This window comes from Passer domesticus, chromosome Z (assembly GCF_036417665.1).
Source record: "Passer domesticus isolate bPasDom1 chromosome Z, bPasDom1.hap1, whole genome shotgun sequence".
NCBI lineage: Eukaryota > Metazoa > Chordata > Aves > Passeriformes > Passeridae > Passer > Passer domesticus.
Window position 1 is genome coordinate 54,566,325 of NC_087512.1, and position 23,524 is coordinate 54,589,848.

The window sequence follows — 23,524 nt, forward strand, 5'->3', positions numbered from 1 at the left end:
TGGAACTTTTGTTTCACTCTGGCATTATGCTATTAAGTAAGAGGTTTTCAGCCTGTAAATGTGTGTAAATTTAATTGTTTTCTACCCAAATGTCGTGTTAAATTCTTGGAAGTGTGCTTGTGAAGTGTTTCCTTTAATAGCATTGAGGACTAAGCTGATGAATTTTTTTGTGAGTTACTCGCGGCCATCCCTTCATTTTCTGTTCTGTTTAGAAGACTTTACCTTTCGTCTTTGTGGAGGCAAATACAACATGCTGCTTGTAGCTCAAGAAGCAGGAATGGTCTCAGTTCACTAACGGAAGAGTTGGAGATGTTGTAGTCTCTTTGGAAACACAGAATTAGTTCTACATCTCTTTACATACCTGCTGAGTTTTTGATTACTGACTTCTTTAGGATATTGCAAGACAGGAAATAAATACCTGCTCTCTGATTCATAGTTGGTTAATAACCTGGAGTAAAGGGACTTCACTTAGAGCTGCTTGATAAAATACCTTGGTACATATTTGCCCTGGAGGAGGTTCACTTGTGTGCCAACAATATTGGCTAAAGCCCAGTTTAGATTGCTTAAAATATTCGCAGTCTCCTTCCCTTTTTTTACTCATAAGTGTAAACGCTTCCTACCTGTGGTGGATGACTGAATAATGAAATTGTTGTGAGAACAGGGGAATGGGAGGAAAAGACACTGGGATAAAAAGGACTTGGTTGTGTACTTCATCCTCAGACCTGCTTTGCAGGGACCACCTCAGAGTCTGGGGTGTGCTGGAATGAATGGAGATGCTCAACTGTTTCAACACTGAAAAAAAAAAAATAATTATGAAATCCACTAAAATACTAGTGACCAAAGAGGATTGTTACATTGTGTTTTGTTTATTTAGCAAGAATACAGAGGGAAACTTTGCCAAAAGGGAGACAGATGAGGTTTGATTTTTCTTTTTCTGCATCATCTCACTGGTGCAGATTGCAAGTTTGATTTCATTGCTAAATTGGAATTAAGATGTGATCACACATTTAGTTGTATGTCTTCTTATTCTTATAATCTCCATTATCATGGGCTGTGAGGTTGGATTCTTCCCTTCAAATTCAGCTATTTACAGTACAGACACTGTCTGGGAAGTGTCTCTCCAGACTCTGCTTTTGGTAAAGGAGAGAATTTGCTGCTTCTGGAAGTGTGATCCATCTCATTACAATGTACTAAAGAGGCTGGATGAATTGAAAATAGAACAACAGAAGTTCCTATTGCTCTCCATTGACTTTGAAAATAATGTGGAAAAGCAGCTCAAATAAGGTTATTTGTGTTATAAAAGTGTAATGGTAGAGAGGGTCAGTGTGATCTTGAATTACACATAAGTATAATTCTGGAATTATATATAGTTTGTGTAAAAGAAGTGTAATTGGGCATTATGGTGAAGGCACAGGCTGATAAAAGTGGTAACCTTAAGAAAACGGAATAGTTTATTACCTACATGGTAAAACAAGCAAACAAAAATCCTGTCCACACAGGATTGTCCACAAACAAACACACTTATATATAAGTATGTACCAATTTTTACTTACTAAAACTGTAATTGAAAAAATAGAGATACTCTTGCCTGAATGCATATTTTCTATTTGTATCTTACACTCTTTTTCATTATCTGTAAGAATAGCATCCTGTTAAATGATTCAGAGTACAGATGTCAATTTGAAGACAATAAATTTTTGCAAAAGTGTTCAGACAGTATCTGTTCAAGTGACAGATTTTGGAAGCACTGGAGTACAAAAATATGTATCTTGACCAACAATTTTGATAAATGTCAATTCTCGTGGAAGAACTGTGGTTCAAAAAGGCTTTTCCATGTTATAGAGTGGAACTGTGAGGCTGTGCACTGGCTGAAATTGTACAGATGCTTTGGTGCATATTCAGTTTTTCCCCTTTAAAAAGTTATTTTATTGAAGTTAAATTATTGTAGGGATATAAAAAGGTGTCGTTTGCTCTGAATTTATCCTTGGAGGGCCAGCAAATCATTGCTTTTTCTCTGAAATTAGATAGAAGGATCCAGATGGCAGATTTCAAGTCCATCAGGTGTTTAAAATATGCCCCTCCACTAAAAAGAAGTATTATAGTTAAATCTGTCATGGCCTTTTTATTGCTCTGTGGTACACTTGACAACTGCAGCTGTGAAAAGGAGAAGCTACAAGTAGCCCAGTCAGCCTGAAGTGGAGTAGGTCAGTGGTTGGTTTCTTCAGCTGCCCCAGGGAGTTTAATGAATGCACAGACCTGGTTCATGGAATCATTAACTCTATCATGGTATAAGCTCCCATGAAGACAAGGAATTTCTCCCCATTCTTCCAGACACTAGAAGCATTAGAAAAGTAACATAAGTGAAACATGCAGGGGAGAAACAAGGAAATCCTCCCCACCCCCAAAAAACAAGAATCCCACATCTCTAAGGAGTCGTCAGTAATAATAACAGCAATAATAAAATGCATCTGGTCTGGTGCCTTGCACTGCATTTCTCAGCTGGCACTCATTCAGATCTGTCACATTAGGCTGAGTACTGATAATTTGTATCCCAGAATCCTTTTATCTGAACAGAGCAACATCTTCAATGTGTACTTTTGGCAAAGGAGATGCACTGCTTTTCAAATCTCTTTAAAAAACAATATAGACTTTTCTTTGCATCTTGACAAATTGTGGCTTATTATGACGAAAGAGTAACCTGTTTGTATTTTTGTATTAACTATAAGTATTTGCAGTTAAATCAGCGTTCAGCACAGGGATGATTACTGAGTGATGCAGAGAAAAGGGTATGTTTGGGTTATTTATTTGCATGCATTTGCAGATGTTTATATAGACACTGATTTGGGAAGGCTGATACAATTTTGGCTTCTTTGCTACTTCTTCTTTCTTCAATTAAAAACACTCCAGCCAAAAAAGACAGACTCTTTCTTTGTTTATTTTTCAATAAACCATAGGAAGATAGCCTATAACTGGGTGGGTAATAGCAACTGACTTATTTTGTAAAAAAATAGAGCAAAACCTTTTTCAAAAAAGTTGTATGATCATACATAAGCATAATAAGTCTCTGATAGCTCTGGTGAATTGTAAGGGTCATTTTTGAGAGTGAATGTGCATGGCTGGGGTGAAATGAAGTGCCATTAGAGATGCCCTTTCATATGAGAATGTCACCCTGCAACAAGGTCATCCTGAGATAACTGTGCTTATGTTTAAACTCTTCCTGTGATTTCAGATTCCAGCGAGGTGACTACCACATTGATGTCTGCATCAATGACTACCTGGATGTGTTCTGCCCTCACTATGAAGACTCCGTGCCAGAAGATAAGACCGAACGCTATGTTCTGTACATGGTGAACTTTGATGGCTACAGCTCCTGTGATCACACTTCCAAAGGGTTCAAGAGGTGGGAGTGTAATCGGCCGCATTCCCCAAATGGACCATTGAAGTTCTCCGAGAAGTTCCAGCTCTTCACGCCCTTCTCACTGGGATTTGAGTTCAGGCCAGGCCGGGAGTATTTCTATATCTGTGAGTATAGAGAGGTTTATCATTGATGCACAGCAGATATAAGAAACACAGCTAATTTTTCACCTATACTCTGTGAAAATACAGAGGGGCAAACAGTATATAGTACCAACGCCTTACAGTGAACACAGGCTTAAACTGTCACCAGATACATTAGCTAGAAATGTAGCTAGTGAAAATGTCATTAAATCATAGCTTCTTTTCTCACATGAAATAGCATGGCAGCCTGTTCACTAAACCACAGCTGACTTGTAGAGCAAAATGCACCATTACATTTACTTCAGCATTCTGAGTTGGGGCCAGAAGGGGAGGATATAAATTGTCCCCAAATATGAGGAAAAATAATTAATCCTTTGTGTGTGGAATACCTCAATTTTCTTACTTGCTTTGATGAAATACTGTTGTCTCTGAAGTATTTATCACCCAAGGAAAGTGAGGTCTGTGTACTTATTGTAGATATTATGCTGCTGATGTCAGTAGTCCAGTGGTATTTAAAACTGTACTTTTTCAGGCCAAATAATCCTAGTTTTTAGCCAGGTGGTTTATTTCTTCTACCTTCCTTTCCCCAACAACTTTTTCATGGATGAACTCTTTCTGTCAGCATGGAATGGGAGTGCTCTGGGAGCAGGAGGCAAGCAGGTGAGGACATCTGCATTAGGACTGCTCCAGGCACCCAGACAAGATGCAGGAGACATCACACGGGAAGTGAAAACACCAGGAGGTTAAAATCCAGTGGGTTGTGCAAACTGGTTCCCTGACTCCACTGTGCGAGTCATATCATTTCAACTATCTCATGTGTTTAATACTCCCAACAAAGATCTTATTTCATCAACTCATTTTTGTACCTGTAGCTTTCACTCCTAACAAGTTTTGACCCCTCCAGCTTTATTTTGTTTTCCTGCTTTTAGTTTTCGACAACAGAGTTGAAAACTTTACATAGACTGCAGATTCCAATAACTATTGCTTTCATATGGGTAGCTGGCCTTTTTACTGTGAAACAGTCATTCCACCTCATTTCACCAGAGAAACTGAGTATGTATGATCCCTGTTTTCAGCCTCATTTCTTCAACATTGAGATTTTTGTTTTCCCTTCCATAATCTACAGGGAAATAACAGTCTTAGTGGATCGTTTCCTATTAATTTCTTTTTCTTCCATCAAGTAAAAACCTCTAGTGAGTAGTGCTTTTTTACCAAAAAAACTGTGCTTTGTTCTTATGCTGAAACACAATAATAACAATAATACTAAAATAATATTTTAAACAATGTTATTTAAAACTGGGGCTTTAGCTGAGAAATAGTACAAAGATATCAGAGTTAAGTAGATAATGTTCAGGGATACAAAAATCTGTGCTGTGTAGGCCCAGTCCTATTTGTGCCACTTCAGCAAGAGTTCTGTGTAATTCAGAATTCTGATGTCAGGCTCCCTTGGTATTGTGCAAATTTTTTGTGGGTTTTTTTGTTTTTTGTCATTTTTTGAAATTCAGTTCCAGGGCATCATCAGTCAAATAAGCAGGAATGGTTAAGCAAAGGAATGCAGTATATCATCACAAGGTACAATAAAATGTAGTACTGGAATGGTGTCATTAGCTGCAAGCCTGACAAAAACCCCCGGTTTTCTAAATTTTTTAAAAAGAAAGAAAGATAAATATTTAATGAAGATTAAAACCAAAAATAACAGTGAAGGGAAAAAAAAAATGGAAATCTCAACTTGCCTGTCTAATAGCATCATTGTCAGAACATACAAAATCCATCGAACTCTCAAGCAAGATACTGTAATTTAAATATACCTAGGTTGCTTATGCCTGGTTTTCCTCATTTGTGCTCAAATTCAATAAGTCACTAAAAATCACATAACTTTCATTAAAAATCTGTAACATTCATTTAAATGTCAAGGACTCCCTTCAAAACAATTGTTCTGAAGAACTTTATAATTTGAAGAACTTTATGATATTCAACTGCATTCATATGGATTTTTTTAATGAAAGGAAAAAGAGAAAAAAATAGCAAAGAGAGGTAAAATATTAGTTTAAGTTAAGCTTAGATGAAATTGAATTTTTGGTCATGTTTTAGCAACACAAAAGCATTTTTCCTTCTTTTCTGCAGTTTAAGTATTTTTTTTCCTTCATCCTTTGCTTTGCTGAGGGAATTAACAAGGGTATTGACATTGCAGAAATTTTAGAGAAGCACTGTACAATAAGTTAATAATAATATGCAGACCTTCTCAGGGCAGAGTTGTCCATCCTGTAATGTTTTTCTCTTAGTCTATGCTGAAGAAAGAAGATGGTAAAATGTTGTTCCTTGTTTCCTCATCAAAATTACCAGCAGGTGTTAGTTCAGGCACTGGAGATCTCTTTTGTTACCTTTCTGCATCTCCACATTAAAGAAATTAGTGCTTTGCCATGAAAGGTGTCCTTTGCTCAGCAGATCTGAAACCTTTGTGCTCTCTGCAGGAGAGAGGGAAAACTGATTCTATAGGATCAGTCTGGCATGTTCTATTCCAGGGTTACAAAATATGCTGTGTAGTGAAAAGACAGAAATATGAAGTGGCTGGGTAGCGTTATTACTGTCTGGTGTTCTGTCAAAAATATTCACAGTTTACCTTTTAAGGATGTGGCTTGCTTCTCTTGCTTCCATTATTTTCAGAAAATGAAATGATTTGTGAGCAATCACTGTCTCTTTGTCTGAACTGTTAATTTGGAAAATACTACCATTCCTTGTTATGCCATTGCCTTCACATATTGTTCAGATGAACTTGGATCTCCATTCTTTGCATGTTCATTCTAGTATAATGCAAGGAAAAAATCTTACCCATCTGATACCAAATTTACATTGAGCAAGTGAATTCAACATTACAATCATGCAATCAAAAGCAGTGATTAAGTTTGCTTTTGAAATAAGTAAAGGTTATTAAATATTTACAGAGAAATTAACTTTTATTTCATTAGGGTGTGCGCAGTGTGGGGCTGAGGAAAGCAAATAATGGATCATGACCTGAAGTCTCAATTTTTAGTTAGTTCTTATCAGATGCTCATCTCAGGTTAGTGTACGCCAGCCTGAAAACAAACAAAATAGTATTACTGCTGAAACAGAAGCAAATGAAATACAGAAAAAGCAGAAAAAAAATACTGTCATGACAGTGATTTTACTGTCCTTTGGAAGGGAACATAAGTTTTGGTATTCATGTTAAGATGAGGTACTGTGCAAGGTAAGATGAACTCAAAAGCTAGGAGCGGAAAAAATTCCTAAAATGTAGAATGTTACATAATTATATGTCCAAAATTGATAATATAATTTCCATTATTTTAACTTAATTGCAGATGTGTTAAGTAAAAGTATAAGTGACAATTTGGGAAATACACATCATGGCTGTTGAAATAAAAAGGAGGAGGATATGTCTAGAGGCAGGCTGGTACAGATTTCTGCAGAATCTTGACCTAAGTTTCCAAACCAAGCTGTTTTGTTGATTTAAGCTAGAGCTTAAAAACTGTTCTTTTCTTGAAAGCACCAGTGTAGTATCAAAAGTTATACTAACATTAGGGTGTGGTACATGCTTTTCTCTGAGTCATCAGTGTAGTTATTTCAGAGAAGAATTCAGTAATTTATACTTCTCTATGGGTAAAATAATATCCTCCAGGATTTTATGTATATTGTTTATTTAGTAATTATATCACTGTGATCTTTTCATTTATATATGCCTATACCTTTTTCCTAGAATGACAAGGTAGATTTGCTCTTATTCTCAGTTCTCTACCTTGTTTTCTGTTTTCCACAAGATTCTGACAATTTTTGCTAACAGTAAGCAGGCTTTACTTTTATATATCTAGACATAACTTGTGGGTTTTTTCCTCCATTCTTCTTGAGAAAGGAGCCCCTTTCATCTTTTAAAAAGCCTTATGAAAAGGTAATAATCTGTGATTTATTTGTATAACCTTTTTTTTCCTGCTCTTTCTTTCTAGTTTTATCTCTTGCATGTGTCTTTGTTAGTTTATTTCAAAATGCTTATGCTGTTTTTTTGTCTCACCTTTAATGTGTCACTATCACCTTAGCACCATTTATTTTCATGAAGCTTCTGATTGTCAGCACCATTTATTTTCATGAAGCTTCTGATTGTCAATTGAGAAAGCTTTGTTGAAATTGTATTGCTTGTGACCACATCAGGGTAGTGTCCTGTTATGATTTTAATTTAATGGGGGTTAAAAATAATATTTTTAAATAGTTCATGTGTTATTGGCTAAATTAAGAAGCAGTTTAGGAAATTTTTCTTTCAGTTGTGCATATGCTTCTTAATAACCTATAACCATCCTATACTCCTTTTTCTCATAGAATATATTCCCAAGAAACCTGCTATTACCTGTTCCCTTGATATTTTTTGTGTGGGGGTTTGTTCCCCATTACCCTTGCTTCTCTGACTCTGATTCCTTCTTTTCCTGAAATTTCTGATTCTGAGGATTTTTATTCAAATGATATTCTGTCCTGACAGCCTTAGCTGCCCCTCTATAGGAAAACATGGGATTTGCATTATTTCTAATGCAAAAATTGTGTCTTCTGTTAGCTGGTTCCACCTCTGTTTCTGGAAGTTGTCCTCATCCTGTTCCAAATACTGTGATACAGTTTGAATCCTGTCATTCAATTGCTGTCATTTTTCTCTAATAGCTGCCAGGTAGTTGGACAATCATTCTGCAGACATCTGGAGTCTTCTCTGATTATCGGGATTTTAAGTAAAAAACAGTAGTAGAAAAAAGCGTTTTAATACCTACACCTCTTACTTTTGTCTATTAATTAGGTTGTTAGCTTGTTGTATTAATAAAATCTCTATCTGAGGTCTTGTCAAGCCAGTAGCAGTCCTCGATAAACTTGCTCAATTTACCCGCTTCTACCATGTTTTGTGAGTGGTTAGAGTTGAGTGTTTGTTTATGCTATTATTTTTATTTAGTCTCTGCTACAATTCTCTATCAATTTTTCTTCATCCTGTGCAATTCCACATTTTGTGATCAGGTTGATTTTTGGGAGGGTTACTCTCTTTTTATCTCAATATGTAAGCATAATTAATACTGTTGTAGTTTACTTGCCCTGTGCCTGTTCACTACTTTCCACCTGAAATGTTTGTGGTAGAACCATACTGAAATTCTCTCTCCAAGTGTCTTAGCCACCAAATTGCTGGGGATGGGACATGACTCAAAACTACTGCTCAAAACTATCACTGCTTGCTGCTGCTGGTGGTCCTTTATGGATTTTTGATTTTTAATGAAGAATTATTGGCAGAATTTAGAAGTTCTACTCGCAGGGAAGAACTCTATGTATCCCCCTGTAAATCAGCAGTTAGCATAGGAAATGCAGTGTTCATTTTTGATGGAAATTACCACAGACCTGACAATATGGCGAAGCTTCCAGAAGCTTCCTGGAAGCTTCCAGATTGACAGCTTTGATATAATTCTTCCGGGATTTGGTTCAGTACAGCAAGAATTAAGAAAGGTGAGTTTGCAGAGGCAAGGTTGAATAGCCTGTTATGCTATACCGGAGAAAACTACTGAGAAATCTTCACTGTAATTTATTGTAATAGTTGCTATAATAGGTATTTTTCGTGTGCTAAAAGAAAATTATATTAAACAGCTGCATAGATCTCATTGCTCTTGCTTGAGCACCAGCTTAATATTAGTGGATATCAATGTTTTGAACAAGCAGGCATGACTCACTGTAAGATGGTTATATTTGATTTAGGGATCTCCATGTTTGCTAGAGGTTTACCTTGATGTAGTGGGAGCAAGAACAGGAAGACTGTGAACTGTAATTTTGTCTTATCAGAAAATGTAAATGTGAGCCCCCCCAAAAAAACTACACTTCTTGCTTTTTAAATCATCCTGCTATAAACCTTGAGATCTTGCTTTATCAAAACCAGTTTGTGTCGTCAGCACAGCAGTTTATGCTACTGACTACAAGTCTGTTGGTAGGAGGTGCTGTCTGGGGGCATAAGTACATTCTCAGATTTTGAGCCTGACTTATATCAGGAAATTTCTGCTGGAAAAGGAGATAATTTAAAGAAAATAGTGAGACTTTTAATGTGCATCCTGAAGAGTATGAGAAGCAATCAAAGGTTACTATTGGCAGTTTGGCTAACAGTTTGGTTAGATTACTTACAGTACTTACCGTTTTAGAGGAAGTCAGTCAGTGCTTTTGTTGTCATATCCCAGATGAGGTAGCCCAGTAAGATTTAACTGGTATCACTCTAGAAATTACTATTTTTTTTTAAAATTATCCAGCACTTAGAATATATGGTTTCTTAATGAACAGTCATCTTTTCACTGTGTAGTTGTATGAAAAAATCTTTCAGAAAACCTCTCTATGGGTGTTTTATGTCCTCTCATATCAATGACTTACATGCTCTAAAAGGCCTAGTTTGGATATTTTTTTGTCCTGAATCTATAAATACTGGGACTCAAAATCAAAGATTTGGCTTGGGACAAAGTTTAGCTTTAGAGAGCTGTGTGAGCTTTAAAGGAATGAATAGGGCAGTATGGTGGTAAATCTTGTTATACCATACATAGCTTATACCAGGAAAAGTGAAGTAATTTTATTTACTTGTAGGCTAAACTTCTATTAAAAATTGTTTCTAGTTGTGAAATGATTGACCTAAATAGCATATATTTTGCTTTGAAAGTGAAGATGGGATTGGTCTTCCAGCAAGTGAAAAAAAGGCAGCCTGTCTCCAATTCAACAGGTGTTAGTTAATTCAGGTTCTTTTGGTGCTTATATTTCCTCACTGATTTTTAAAAACACAAAGATGACTTTGGAACTCTCACTTTGGATACCCTGATTTGCACCAAAACCTGAAAAATGAAAGTTAACTAAAGAACATTATTAAAGGATGCTGAGGGAATCACAAACATTTTTAGCATCTTAATTGCACTTCTCTTTTAGATAGACTTTGTTTATTGCCAGGTTCCCCATTAACCTTTCAATCTAGACCTGACCAACATAAACAATTATTCTGCTTTGACAGCAGTGGGATCAGACATGCCACTCTACTACAAATCCTCCTTTGATAGCTGGTTTATTAGAATCACTTGAGATGTTCTGAATGAAATCAAAGCAATTGAAAGGGTTTGATAAATGTGTACTTTCAAAAATATTTTTGTGATAACATTAAACAGACAAGGAAGGTGCCCTTTAAAGGGGATTCCTGCTTAGCCTAGTGTGTAGATTAAAGGATCGGTTTCTGTTAGAAAGCATCAGAAAAAGATTAAGTACTGGTCCTGCTTAAAAGAAAGCAGAAATAATCACCAGTGTCTAATAGATTTTGACGTTGGTTGTGTTCCTAGAATCCTCAAAGGAAACATTAAAAGCTATTGAATAATGTGGGACTTGGGAGAGATCCATATAAGAAAATGAAAAGATAACCCATGGAAGCGCTGGTCCTTATTGCCTGAGGTTTTCAAAGGGAATTAATGTCTTTCAGAAAGCAAGTTTGAAAAAGAAGGTTTGGGTTCACATGCTTCAAAAATTGAAGTGCCATTAAGGTCTTGACAGCAACAGAAAAATAAAAGAGGGGAGGTTATACTCCCCTTGCATCTCTGAACATTGTCTATAGCATTTTTTATAAGGTCTTCACTCTCACTTGAAGATCAGTGATGTGTTGCTTTCTACTGAAGTACTGATTTTGGTCGTTAGGTAGGGTAAAGGAGTGACCACAGAAAAGTTAATTACAGGGTTTTCTTTTCTCTGCCTTTTTTTCTTTCTCATCTAAGCTGCTTGACAAATGCCAGTTCATTTTGTAGAAAAATAAAGCATATATTGAATGTTATCTGATCATCCAATCACAAGCATTATAAATGTGTCTTAGACCTTATATAAAAGGCTTTTAGGGAGCATTAGGAACTTGATGAATCCATATGTGAGGCCTCTGACTTAAGATTAAATGTTTCCTACTGGTGACTGTACTGTTTTACATTTGTGATTCTTGTAAAAATCCCATTTCAATTTTCTTAAACGTAAGTGTTTAAATTTTAGTGTTCTGCTGGAAGTACAATTGAATGAATTGCTCACAGCTCTTTAAATCCTGATGGACCATTCATCATTCCTTACTTTAAATCAATTTTGATGTTCAACAGCTACAACTTAATATGGGTCCTGCACTTAGTTGGTGGGTGAAACTCATTGAGGTGGTACTTCAGTGGAATGTTATGAGATTAATAAGCTGAAGCACATGGATTCTGTGGATGAAAGGATTCACAGAAGTGAAGAGTAATATTAATAATTATGTGAGGACTTGTAATTTTGTAACAGTACTCTAATTTGATTTCTGAGCAAACTGAAACCTGTTTAATGAGCTGTTGTATTGGAAGCATGCATTTCACAACATGGAGCAGATGCCAACAGAAATGAAAATAGCATAGCGTGGCATTTGGAATAATAGTGTTGTACTTCATTGCCTCCATGTCATCAGCATGTTAAGCCTCTCTGTTCCTGAGACTAAATCACCAATGCAGCACTTTTTGGGTGATACTGTATGTGTCATGATACAAATTTGATTATATATGCATGCCTGCAACCACTGGACCAAAACTAAACTCCCCCAATGAAAAAATACTTCCACATGCTGAGCAGTTGGCTGATAATCTTATTTTGTAAGTTAATATTCAACATTCTACTCCATATTCTTTTAAATACTTGAATTTTAAAAACATACATTTTTTGCTAATCTGCCTAACCCTGTGATATTAGAGGAGTCTCTGAAAAAGCAAAACATTACAGAATTCTCAATAACTTTTTTGTTTCCAAGTAATGTGTCCCCTTCAGACAGGGTGTCCAGGACTCTGGACTCAAAATGGCACATGCAGTTAATACTTCTATCTCCAAGATTCTTGGCAAGTCAGTATAAATCATGTAGAATATGATTTTTTTTCACAAGAGTATTCAGAAATACATAGAAATGCTTTATTCTGAAAAATCACAGAAACAATTTTCAGCAGTTCTAATGTTCTCACTTTCCCTCAGAAAAGTAGTAGGTCATCCACATTATTGGCCAAATGAGATTTTTACTGCCTCTAAAGTCTCCCTGGCCTTTCTCTTACATCATGCATATTTAATATTTAAAGTATCAGGAGGTATTGCCAGCTAGATACAGTACTACTTTAGGGAATTAAGAATGGCTTGAAGGTGTATCAAAATCTCATTTGTACCATACCTCTATGCACAAATGTAACCAGGCTCCTTTTTATAGTTATGGGGAATAAAATGGCTGTTGCTGATCTTCTGGGGTTGAAATGATCTTAATTATTTGAAAGATAATCAGAATGGAGATATATTAATCAATTTGAAGAGCCCTGACAATTCAGTCTTAGTGGTGTTCAAAATGTGTTCAGGCAAAAATAAACCAGAACAGCTGAACTCACATACATTATGTGTATTACTCTTAAGAGTTGTAGGCGAGGATATTGTGAAGATACAATGCTGGGTTTCTTTATAAGTAGGGGTTTTTTTGCACATCTGCTTCTGGTACTACTGGGTTATCTTCCTTTATCTCAATACCTGTAATTGCATGTGGGCTACTTCTAATATTTTGAGATTTTGCAGAAGATGTTCAGGTGTGAGGCATTGAAGACTACACTGTTGTCCTACAGCACAGAGCCCTGTGTTGGGATTGAAGCCAGGATCTGTAACAGCACCTGCGGCAGGACTTGCTGTCTAGCTTAAATGTAGTGCCTTTCCTGAGGATCTTCAGGACTGTGAAGGAATGCAGCCTGTCCTCTTGAAGAGGGCTTAATAACAACACCTCTTTGCTTCTGGCTTGTGATGCACAGATAAGTAATGAATTTTTTTTGCCCCACGGGCATGAAGTTATTCATGTAGTTCCTGTTAATAATTAATAAAATAATTATTTTATTAGCAGTCCAATACAAGGAGGTAAATGATAATGCTACTGGAGTTTGAAATTAATGACTGTGTAAGAATACATTTTAAACACGTTCATTACAAGACAAAGATAGTTATTTTTGAACCAGTTGTCTAAAGCCTTAAAATATGAATATTATTTATTTTTCATTAGTGGCAGTGTGAAATCTCTCTTGCATGGTTCTCGCTTGATCATTATGAGCAAGGCTGCTTCTGAGGAAGGAAGCATCTCCTTGACAACTGTTTGGAGGTGTTCTGCAAAGTACCCACATTCCAGCTCACACGCTTTGTTGCAGTGATGAGTTTCAAAATTAAATTAGGAGGAGTCTAGCAATCTCTTATTTTGCCACTGAAAAGTGCTGCTAACTAGGTAGCAAAACCAACAGCTTTCTCGCTGTTTTTTTTAACAGACTTCCATGTCCATACAGAATGTGCCACTTCTAGCTTATATAGTACATGAGTGTTGGGTAGGTTTCACTGCTGGCTCTTTCTCCCAAGCCCAAGCAGAACAATCAACCAGTGTGTTTGGAAGTTATTGCCAGAGATAGGATTCCTCGTCTGTAGAGCTTGCACCTGTGGTAGCTTTGCTTAGAAGCATACACCAGTGCTACTGCATTTTTTTTGTCCACAGTCCCACTTGAAATATTCAGTGGCAGCTTAAGCAAAACTGTATAAATTAGTCATGATCACATTTAGGCATTAAAAGAGGAATTAGTAATTTATATTAATCACAAATGTTTCTCCAGGTTTTATTAACAAGTGGCATGGCTGCCAGAATGATTTTTGGAAGACATTTTTTTTTTCTCCCAGCTGTCACAGAGAAGAAAACAGTTATTGTGGGCATTTAGATAAAGATTAACAGTTTTGGCAATTTGTTTGAAGAAAATTATATTTTACTATGCATTCCACTTCAACGTGGACCATCGCTGCCAGTATGATTTGTCACCTCCTTGATAAAATTATACAGTGGAGACAAAACATGGTATAATTCATCTTAAGAGCAGAAACAGGTTAATCAACAAAAGAGAATGAGGTTAAAAAGCAAAGCAGACCCACATTTCTTAACTGATTGGCAAGTCCAGATTTCCAGTAAGAGAAGTGAGATGTCTGTCTACCTGTGGTTTTAGTACATTTTGGTTCATTTTTCCTTCATGCTTTCTTTTTTCTTTGCCTTTTTTCCTTAAGATGGCTTCACAAGTCCTATATGGATCTCCAGGAAAAAGTAGTACAGGTGACCCCTTCATATTCTGCAAGTAGTTCTGTGGAACACCATAGGAGCAGCCCATGAACTTGGCACAGTGTACGAAGAAATTACTAGAATGATAAGAAAGAGGTCAAAATTAATATTGTAGGGTTTAACAGCAATGCAGAACAGACCACCAACATGACCTTCAGACTTTCAGGTGTTTCAGGCAGACAAAATCAATTTCCTAGCATACTACTTTTTGATGTTATCATATTTCAAGGTATTAAAAAAGAGACATATTATATTTTACTCTGTCATGGTATCTCCATTTTTACTTCCACTTTCACATTTTAGCATTGTGTAAAATTAAGAAAATCAAAACATAAGTGAAAAGTCTTTTATTTGCTACAAAGGAGACAAGTGTTGAAGGAGAAAAAACTCATTACAAGAGATGAGAAACTTAATTGGTTTGTAGCTCTGACAGTTCCCATTGGATGTCTAAGGATCTGGTGAAAAAAATGTACAGTCTCAAACGAACATTTCTTCCTATTACGTCTTTCATGTAGAGACTCCTCTACATTAAAGACTCCTCTACTCCTCTACAAGCATCTTTAGGTTCCAGTTATTTTCAGTGAAATATTTCACAAGAAAAGGGCACGATAAAATTGATAGAGGTAGTGTTTTTCCCCTGGGAAACTTCCTGTGGCTAATGGTCAAATGTAATAGGGAAGGCTTCTGTTCAACCTCAAACATAAAGAGATTTCTGCAGGGACAATTCTGATCCATGGAGGTTTAGAAATCTTGTGTCATGACATTAATGTGCTCTCTCTTCCCCAAAATCAATATGGGGCAGCTGATGAATACAGTACATCTGAACACTTGATTATCTTCCTGGCTTAATATAAGCATAAAATCTACTACTAGATATTTTTCCTAAGGACGAGTGTTGTCTTAGGGATACTGTTCTTCTAAAAAGAATTAAATACTTGTAACAGTGTTTTCTTCTCAACTGACTAACCTTTTTTCCTATATTTACCATGAATTCAGCATGTAGTGTATGGATATACATGCATATGTGTATATATACACTTGTATATTTATAAAATAATAATATGAAAGAGTCTGATATTATAGAACCACAGAATCACAGAAGGGATAAGGTTGGAAGGGACCACAGTGATTCATCTGGTCTGACCTCTTTCCTTTACAGGGTCATCCAAGAGCACAGGTTGGAGTCCAGTTGGTTCTTGAAATCTCTGGCGAAGGAGTCTCCACAGTTTCTCTGGGAGATATTGGTTAGATCTCAAAAAAAAAAAAAAAAAAAAAGAAGTGGTAAAGTTTAAAGTTTTAGCTGTTGTGATTATAAAAATGCTAATTTGTACAAACTAAGATGTTCTAACCAGGGCAAGATAGTAGTAAATATTAAGTGCCAGTGAAGATTATTATAGATTATCATTCTCCTCTATGGGCTGATCTGACCAGTTCTTATTTCTTGTCCTTGATGTGGCATAATCATAATCACTACACATTTTCACAAAATGAAAATGAGATTAAAGATAAGTTTAGCCCTAGTTAAATAGGAAACTGACATTTCTAGAGGTAGAGCTGTGTCTGTCTTTTCTTTAACTTACTTCCTCTCTGTGCTTAGTTCCCTTTCCCTTGGTAACAAATGAGGTAATCAATATGCCTTAGAGAGAGACATTCCTGCTGAAATCTGTCCTGTTGACGATAATAGCAGAAGGAGTAAATTTCTGCAAAATGTTATCAGCTTCCTTAAGGAAGTATGTCAACATCTAGAAAAGATTGCACCCAAATCTTCAGCATGCAAAATATAAAATGTTCATTTTCCCTGGAGTTTTCCCAACTACCTGTCATGTTATGCTATTTCTGCCTTCTTAATTGAAGGACAAAGGGAATTCACCAGTGGCTTTGCAGCTACCTGGCGTGGTCAGTGTCTGCTGTGATTTCAGGGTCCCAGACCTGTAAGCCAGTCCCTGCTTGGAAATGCCAGCTGCTTGTTCTTATCAGAGACAACAGCATTGCTTCTAACCAAATTATGGATTAATTTGAAAAGATGTAAGTTAAGAGTTAGCTTGGGAAAACCCTTGTAAAGGACTGCCTAGGGAGAATATTTCTTATTATGTTAATCTAGCTGAGAAGAGATATTTCTGCCTGGGACTTTTTGTTTTTACACTACAGAATATTTTGAGTGAAATATAATCTTAATCCAAAATTAATCTTTTGGGAAATCTGATGCCTCATTAAAGTTGTAGGAAGAAAAGGAAGAGAAATTTTTTGGAGCTGTATTGACTAGGAGAATGTGAAACATTATGCATTAGAAATGTAAATTGTCGTTAATACTCTTAGTATTTGTGTGAATACAACTGGATTTTCACAAAGATGTATTCCATTCCTCAGAGTGCTTATGGACAGCATATATATAAAATAAAACAGCAACAGAAAGTCCCATGAAATTGTCTTAGCTCTTAATCAAATGTAAGTTAGGCCTAATAAAGCAGACTCTTAAATGATAACTTTCTGTAAGGGAAGGAGGAACAAAAGACTAAACAGCGGTAATTTTTTTTTTCTGTGCCTTTTCAGGAAGAAACAGTTTTTTGAATTTCTAGGCATAAATTCTGACTGATAGTTTTACATCAGATTTGAAAAGAAAATACATGTATGCAAAAAAAAAAAAAAAAAGGCTCTCTTTAACTGGACTTCTGAAAAAAAAGTTCTGACAGCTGTGTATACAGATGTTTTGACATTCATGGTCTATTTTGACTTGAGCCTCGGAAAATGAGATTGGTTTTGGTGCATCTATATTTAAGTGGACTCTGTCTAGGCTTTAGGACACTGATCTGAAATATACCTGAATAAAAGAAATATACCTGAGTAAAAGAAAACAATAGCAACAAAATAAACCAAGGCAAAACAAACAAAAAAAAGCCCAACCCAACAAAACTATCACCTAAACCCAGGGTAAATGCAGTTTCTGTGTCCTCTACACTACTCTTCCTTGATCCCAGTCCAAAGTAGGTAAAAGAAATAGTGTTTATTACAGGCCATATGTCCGAAGTGTTTAGCATTGCCAATTTGAGTCATAATTTTAGAAGTACTTAGCTGTCACTTAAGTATCTAAATAGTTAGCCTGATATCTAAAATGCTTTGCACATGAGGCACAGAGTTCTTCTGAAAATATGTTGTCTGGTGTGGATAGTAAACATCCTGAAAGCTTTTCAGTAGGTTAATTTGAATTTTATGTTTGTATTTTTATCAGTTTTCTGTGTTGTTTCTGTGTTTTAAGTGAAAATACAATCAACTTGAGCCCCATTTCTGATCTGCCATAATCAAGGACTAAGATTGTCTTGTATTGTTAGCTGTTCCTTCATCTCAACACAAAATGATTCTCATACCTTAGAAAAACAAGAAAGAGTCATTGTAGTTTTGATGTGGATGGAAACTGACTTGAAAGCACAAGGTTTCTTTTAAGAAGAAAAATGTCTTAAAACTGGGTTTTAAATATCTGTCTTTCAAGAGTAAGGGTGTCTAGACAGGTAATAGTTTAATTAGATGTAAATATTTAGATGGAAGGACCAGTAATAGAGGGAGCTGGAATACTGCCCTGTTCTTGGTCTTTTACTCAAAGGCCACCTCCACAGAGGTGGTGGTAGCAAGGCTCGTACCTTCTTCTGGTGTGGAGGTACCCCAATGTTTTAATAACAGGATTTCCTCTAGGTCTTCTGTCATGAATGGTTCAGCAGAGCCCTGAATTGACAGCAAGCTGATGGGATTTTTTTGTGAGCCTGTAGATGGATATTTTGTCAGTTCGTGTGTCTCAGGTGCAAAAATCTTTAAGAAAAGCAATTCAAAAAAGTGCCTCATTTTTGTGAGCCACTAATGACCATGACCTGTGGCACAGCCATATGAAGCTCCTTCTCCCCCAAGCAAGTGCACAAAATTTCTGTAATTGGATCTGATTGAAACTTGTCTTTACCAGAACCATCACCTTTCTTTGGATGGCCCATGTGTCACTGCTCATGCTTGGTCTGAAAAGCAGAGCTAATGAAGGAGTTTTCCAGCCCTTGGTACATCTGTGGCACTTGCTTTCCCTGCTGTGCTGTGTAGTGCACTGGCTGCTTGTTGGCAACTTCATATTTCACGCTGCAGGGAATTGAAATGACTGAACAGACAGAAGAAGAGTTTTATTTGCAGTAGCCTGTATATCCCTAGACTCTGATTTGGCATAAAACATCTGCTTCATGATCTGCTTCAAGGCCAGTTCCCTCCTGCCAACAAGGGTTATGACTTCAGGCAGGTTGTGCCTTTGCTGGTGGGGGGAAGATTTGCCTGAAGACTTGATTTAGTCAGAATCAAAGCATTCTGCAACAGAAATCTTTATTTCAATTATTCTGGAAAAGCAGCCAAATGGTAAATGTATTAACATATTAACCTGTGAGTAAAGGAGACCTCTGACTTTTGTTGTATGGGATTTTATAAGAATGTGAACATGTTGAATGTGTGGCCAGCTTTTGTTATTGTTCTGATGGTAAGAGAAGTGAGAGATTCTCTACATGTACTTGCTTAATGAGCAGAGTCAGTAAGTAAATCTGTGCATATTTGTGCATATTTTCAGTTTGCAAAGTTAATTGTAATATTGATACAGTTAATTGTAATATTGATACAGTTTCTGTTAAAGTCTTAGGAAATAGGTACAAATAATGCAATATTTGGAGATTGATGTATTATATATTTTCTTATATTCATAGGGACTTAATTTCAAGGGGTTTTGTCTCCTGCCAAAAATGGTCAGTTTTTCATAGAATGATACCGACTTCTTTGTGAAAGTGTAATCTTGATGCACAGTTACATATCTGCAAAAAGAATCCATGTTATTTCTTAAAATAACATAGATAGATTCAACCTTTATTAGAGTAAGTAGTCTATTGCTGTCTATGTACTTTACTGTCATTGATGCACAATCTTTGCAACATATGGTTTGGCTTTCCTCCTCAGAAAAAATCCTTTTTGTAGCTTTAAAAAATATCAATTGAATATTTGCATATCTCCAAGGAGCCATGTGGGTTGAACACAGCATTTGTCTTCTACTGTTCTTAGGCTGCTTTTGGTGTAGGACTAAGAACTATTGGTTTTATGAAGCACCTTTTTCTATAAAGTCAAAACCTCACAGCAGTGCACAGAAAGCCAGTGCTATAAAGGAGCTAAGTAGAGTATTTAATAGAGAGAGCTAGGTTGTAAGTGTTTTTGTTCCTATGGAGCAGATAGATTTGGTTCCATCTGTTCCATATTCATAACAAAGGAGCTTACTTGCAGGAGGACTGAGTTCCTGGGACTAGCATGGTAATGATCTTTTCACCACAGATTGAAAGGATTTGAAAATGGTCACTGCAGCTCAGCAGAAAGCAGCTAGCACTGGTAGCACACTTCAGACCTGCTATTTTCCTTTAGCTCTGTTTCAAGAGCGCTGATGTCCAGGTGGAGACCAGGGGCAAACAGCATTCCTTGGGGCTCAGCGCTGGAACTGGGGTTGTTTCGCATCTTTGTCAGTGACATGGAAAGTGGGACAAGAGCACCCTCAACAAGTTTGCAGATGACACCTGCAGTTAATGGTCTTGAGGGAAAGGATGATGTCCAAAGGGACTTCAACAGGCCTAAAGTGGGCCTGTGCCAACATCATGGGTTTCAGCAAGACCAAGTGCAAGGTCTTGCATCTATGTCAGGAAAATTCCAAGCACACATACAGGCATGGATTTGAGAGCATCCCTGAGTAGAAGGGTGTGGGTATGTTGGTTAATGAAAAGTTAGTATGACCCAGTAATGTATGCTTGCAGCCCAAAAAGCCAATTGTTTCCTGGGTTCACCACAAGAAGCACAGCCTGCATGTTTAGGAAAGTGATTCTCCTCCTCTTCTCCATGCTGGTAACCAGATTCCATGTGGAGTACTCTATCCAGCTCTGGGGCCTGCAACATAAGAAGGATGTGTTGGAGTAATTCCAGAGGAGGCCACAAAGATGACCAAGGAGGCTGCAGCACCTCACCTTGAGAGAGAGCTGGGGTTGTTCAGCCTGGAGAAGGGTCAAGGGAGCCTTTACAGCAGCTTTCCAGTACCTAGAGAGGGCCTGTAGCAAAGGTGAAAGTGACTTTTACAAGTGCATATAATGATAGCACAAGAGGGAACTGTTTTAGAGAGAGTAAATTTAGATTCGATGTTAGGAGACAACCCTTTACTCAGAGAGAGTTTTTTTCTCCAGTTTACTGGAGAAAGTTGGCCAAAGAAGTGGTGGATGCCCCATTCCTGGAGGTGATCCAAGTCCAGGTTGGATGGAATTTTGAGCAGCCTGGTCTAGTAAGAGATACCCCTGCCCATGGAGGGGTGGTGATGGGAGAGGAGCCAGATTATCTTTAAAGGGCCCTTTCAACCTATAGCATTCTATGATTTTATGAAAATACATGTTTTTTCTGAATAAAACAAAATGAAAATATAAGCCCTCCTCCCTTTGACATTCATTGTCCCCCCACCCCATTAGTCAGTTCTACATCTAAGGAGTTCAGGATATTTTGTCAAAAAATGTGTTACAAATACAGGATTAATTTTATTAACTTGACCACAGTATTAAAGGTAGAAGTGAAAAATTATTTACTGACAGTCTGGGTTCTGTTTACTGAATTTTTCTCATGGCCTCTTCTTTCTCAGCAAGAATATTCTGTGAACAAGAAATCTGAAGTCCACAAAATGTGTGTGAAAGTGCCTTGCTGGGTTTCATAATTAGGATGCTCCAGTGCCAGTTTTGATTACGCACCTCATGGGCTTTCAGGAAAAAAAAAATCCATTTTGATCCAAGAAAAAAATATTCTTGTCTCTGCAGGATATTTCACAAGGGCAGAAGAGAAAAATGCAGGAGGATACACAAGCAATTTTGCTTGGCTAAAGAACAAGTTATTCAGTGACCCCTAAGAGGTGAACTGGAAGTTTATAGAGATCTTAAAAATTAACTAGGAACACAGAACAAGAACAATCCTTCTGTGTCATTGGCTCTGGATGTGCAGAATCTGGAAGAAGCCTTGAGGCCCCCAGGTTTATGATTGTCCTGGCTCGATGTTGTGCTGAGGTGTGCTGGACTCCACACTGCTCTGTGCTCTAGGACACCTGGTGCCTGAGGCAGCTGTTTGAGTGGGATGGGCAGGCAGCAGACATGCCTGGCCTGCCTTAGCTGGTACTGCAGCATCTGTGTAGGCATACTCTGGGCTGTGTTTGGCCTTCAAGCCAACAATACCGTATTGTATAATTTATAGATATATATGAAAGCATCTGCTACCCTTGCTGCCGAAGACTCCAGATCAGATGGTACACACATATTTGCAGCTATGATGCTTCCCCACACCCCAAAGTGAGAGATGTGATCTCAAATGAGGATTTTTTTGTTTGGTTGGTTGTCAGTTTCTGAGTTCCGAAAGTTTTGCTGCAGCAACTCAGGGAGAAAACCCATGAATTTCAGTGACTCTTTTCCTAACTAAGATAAATGACGGTGTATCCAGATTTCTTTGAAGAAACTAAAGGCATGGAACCCTTTTTAAATGTGAGAGGAAAGAAGCACCTCATGCACACTGTCATGAAACTCTTCCAAGCTACCAGAACTATCTCCAATGCAAATGTGTGTTGATGTAAATTAGCCTGGAGCTGAGACAAAAGTGAAAGGGGATCTTTATGATTGCAGCAAATGGGATGAGGACTGGCCGGGCTGCTCTAGTAGGATGAGGCTTGAGTTCTCTGAACTCTGAGGAGTGGAGACACCACATGCAGTAGATTAGAGGCACTTAAATTGAGCAATGATGGACATTTGTGTGTTTGAGAGAAGTTAATTCTGCAGAATTTTTGTCCATCTCTTTTGAAGTTAGTAAGTGTCAGCAAGGTTTTCCAGTAAGTTGTTTTGTTTTGTCCTCTATTGTTTTCCATATGTATGTTCCTACATATGAAAAACACCATTAGAAACTGTTCACAGCACAGGTATACTGGTTCTTTAATTGGTTAATATGTAAAGAGTAGAGAAATAAGTGTTCTGTGCAGTGGTGTTTGCTTAGATCAGGAAGTAGGAGACAGAAAATAGAGATAATTTCCTAATCTGCTTAGTCAAGTTGTTAGTGTGAAACAGGGCCTTTTCTAGTAGTGAGGCAGTTCTCTCTTCTCTTCTGAGAACAGTTATTAGAGCATTCAGGAGGAGAAAAACTCAAGAGGTACCCATGTGTTTCAAGTTTGATGCAGTATTCATTGCTTTTAAAATAATTTCCAAACCACCAGGGCTTTTAAGTCCCGGTTATGGAAAAGTGTACACATTTTGAGTTCATCTGGGAATGATCCCTGGGAATAGGGCTAAATATCCTGTGGTATACATTATTCTTAAAAAATAAAAAGAACACTCAGAAGGAAATAATTTGTGGCAAAAGATAATGAAAGGTTAGCTCTCCCATGGGTGTCTTAGACTTTCCCACAGTCGCAGTTACAACAGACTATAGTCCTTTTGTGGCATAGGTGGGACATGTCAAATTCCTGACAAGTTCTCCTTGATGAGTTTATGGTTATTCTCACATAGGTTGGCTTTTTAAAATATGGATTTCAAAACATGAGTAAGACCTATGGCATTGAACACAGGCTAGATAAATGAAAGACAATAGAAGTTTAAATAAAAGTGCTATTACCTCATACACTGGACAAGTTTTGACTGAGAAGAAAACTTCAGCTTAATGTGTTCCTGAATTTTTCATGGTATACGTTACAAATTAAATGGATATATCTGTTCTAAGGACTGGATATAAATTTCTGGCTTGTATGATGGAATGATTCAGTATGCCTTCTACAGGACCTGAACAAACTGGGAGTTCACATGATAAAGGTGTACTGTTACTACTAGGTGCTAG

At 37.1% G+C, this 23,524-nt stretch overlaps 1 protein-coding gene and 1 long non-coding RNA gene across 8 annotated transcripts in view; one reads left to right on the forward strand and one right to left on the reverse strand.

The window, feature by feature from the left end:
• EFNA5 (ephrin A5) overlaps positions 1-23,524 on the forward strand; it is a 521,261-nt gene that overhangs the window by 480,442 nt on the left and 17,295 nt on the right. For 3 of the 4 annotated variants that reach the window (XM_064405004.1, XM_064405003.1, XM_064405005.1), the window contains one exon: positions 3,230-3,522. In XM_064405004.1, coding sequence (XP_064261074.1) covers positions 3,230-3,522 — 293 coding nt within the window. Of the gene's footprint in view, positions 1-2,569; positions 2,787-3,229; positions 3,523-23,524 lie in introns of those variants that run through there. The other variant, XM_064405006.1, reaches the window with a different exon arrangement.
• On the reverse strand, positions 3,388-23,454 carry LOC135291014 (uncharacterized). Of its 4 annotated transcripts, none has more exons than XR_010353881.1 (13): positions 23,306-23,454; positions 20,650-20,730; positions 19,919-20,572; positions 18,277-18,396; positions 16,225-16,312; positions 15,789-15,895; positions 14,523-14,721; positions 13,182-13,368; positions 6,511-6,572; positions 6,119-6,299; positions 5,880-5,963; positions 5,737-5,786; positions 3,388-3,520 (listed from the first exon to the last, which is right to left on the reverse strand). It is a non-coding gene; the product is annotated as an uncharacterized LOC135291014 (long non-coding RNA). The 4 variants fall into 4 exon arrangements; XR_010353882.1 differs by having other exon boundaries at positions 14,464-14,721; XR_010353883.1 differs by lacking the exon at positions 16,225-16,312.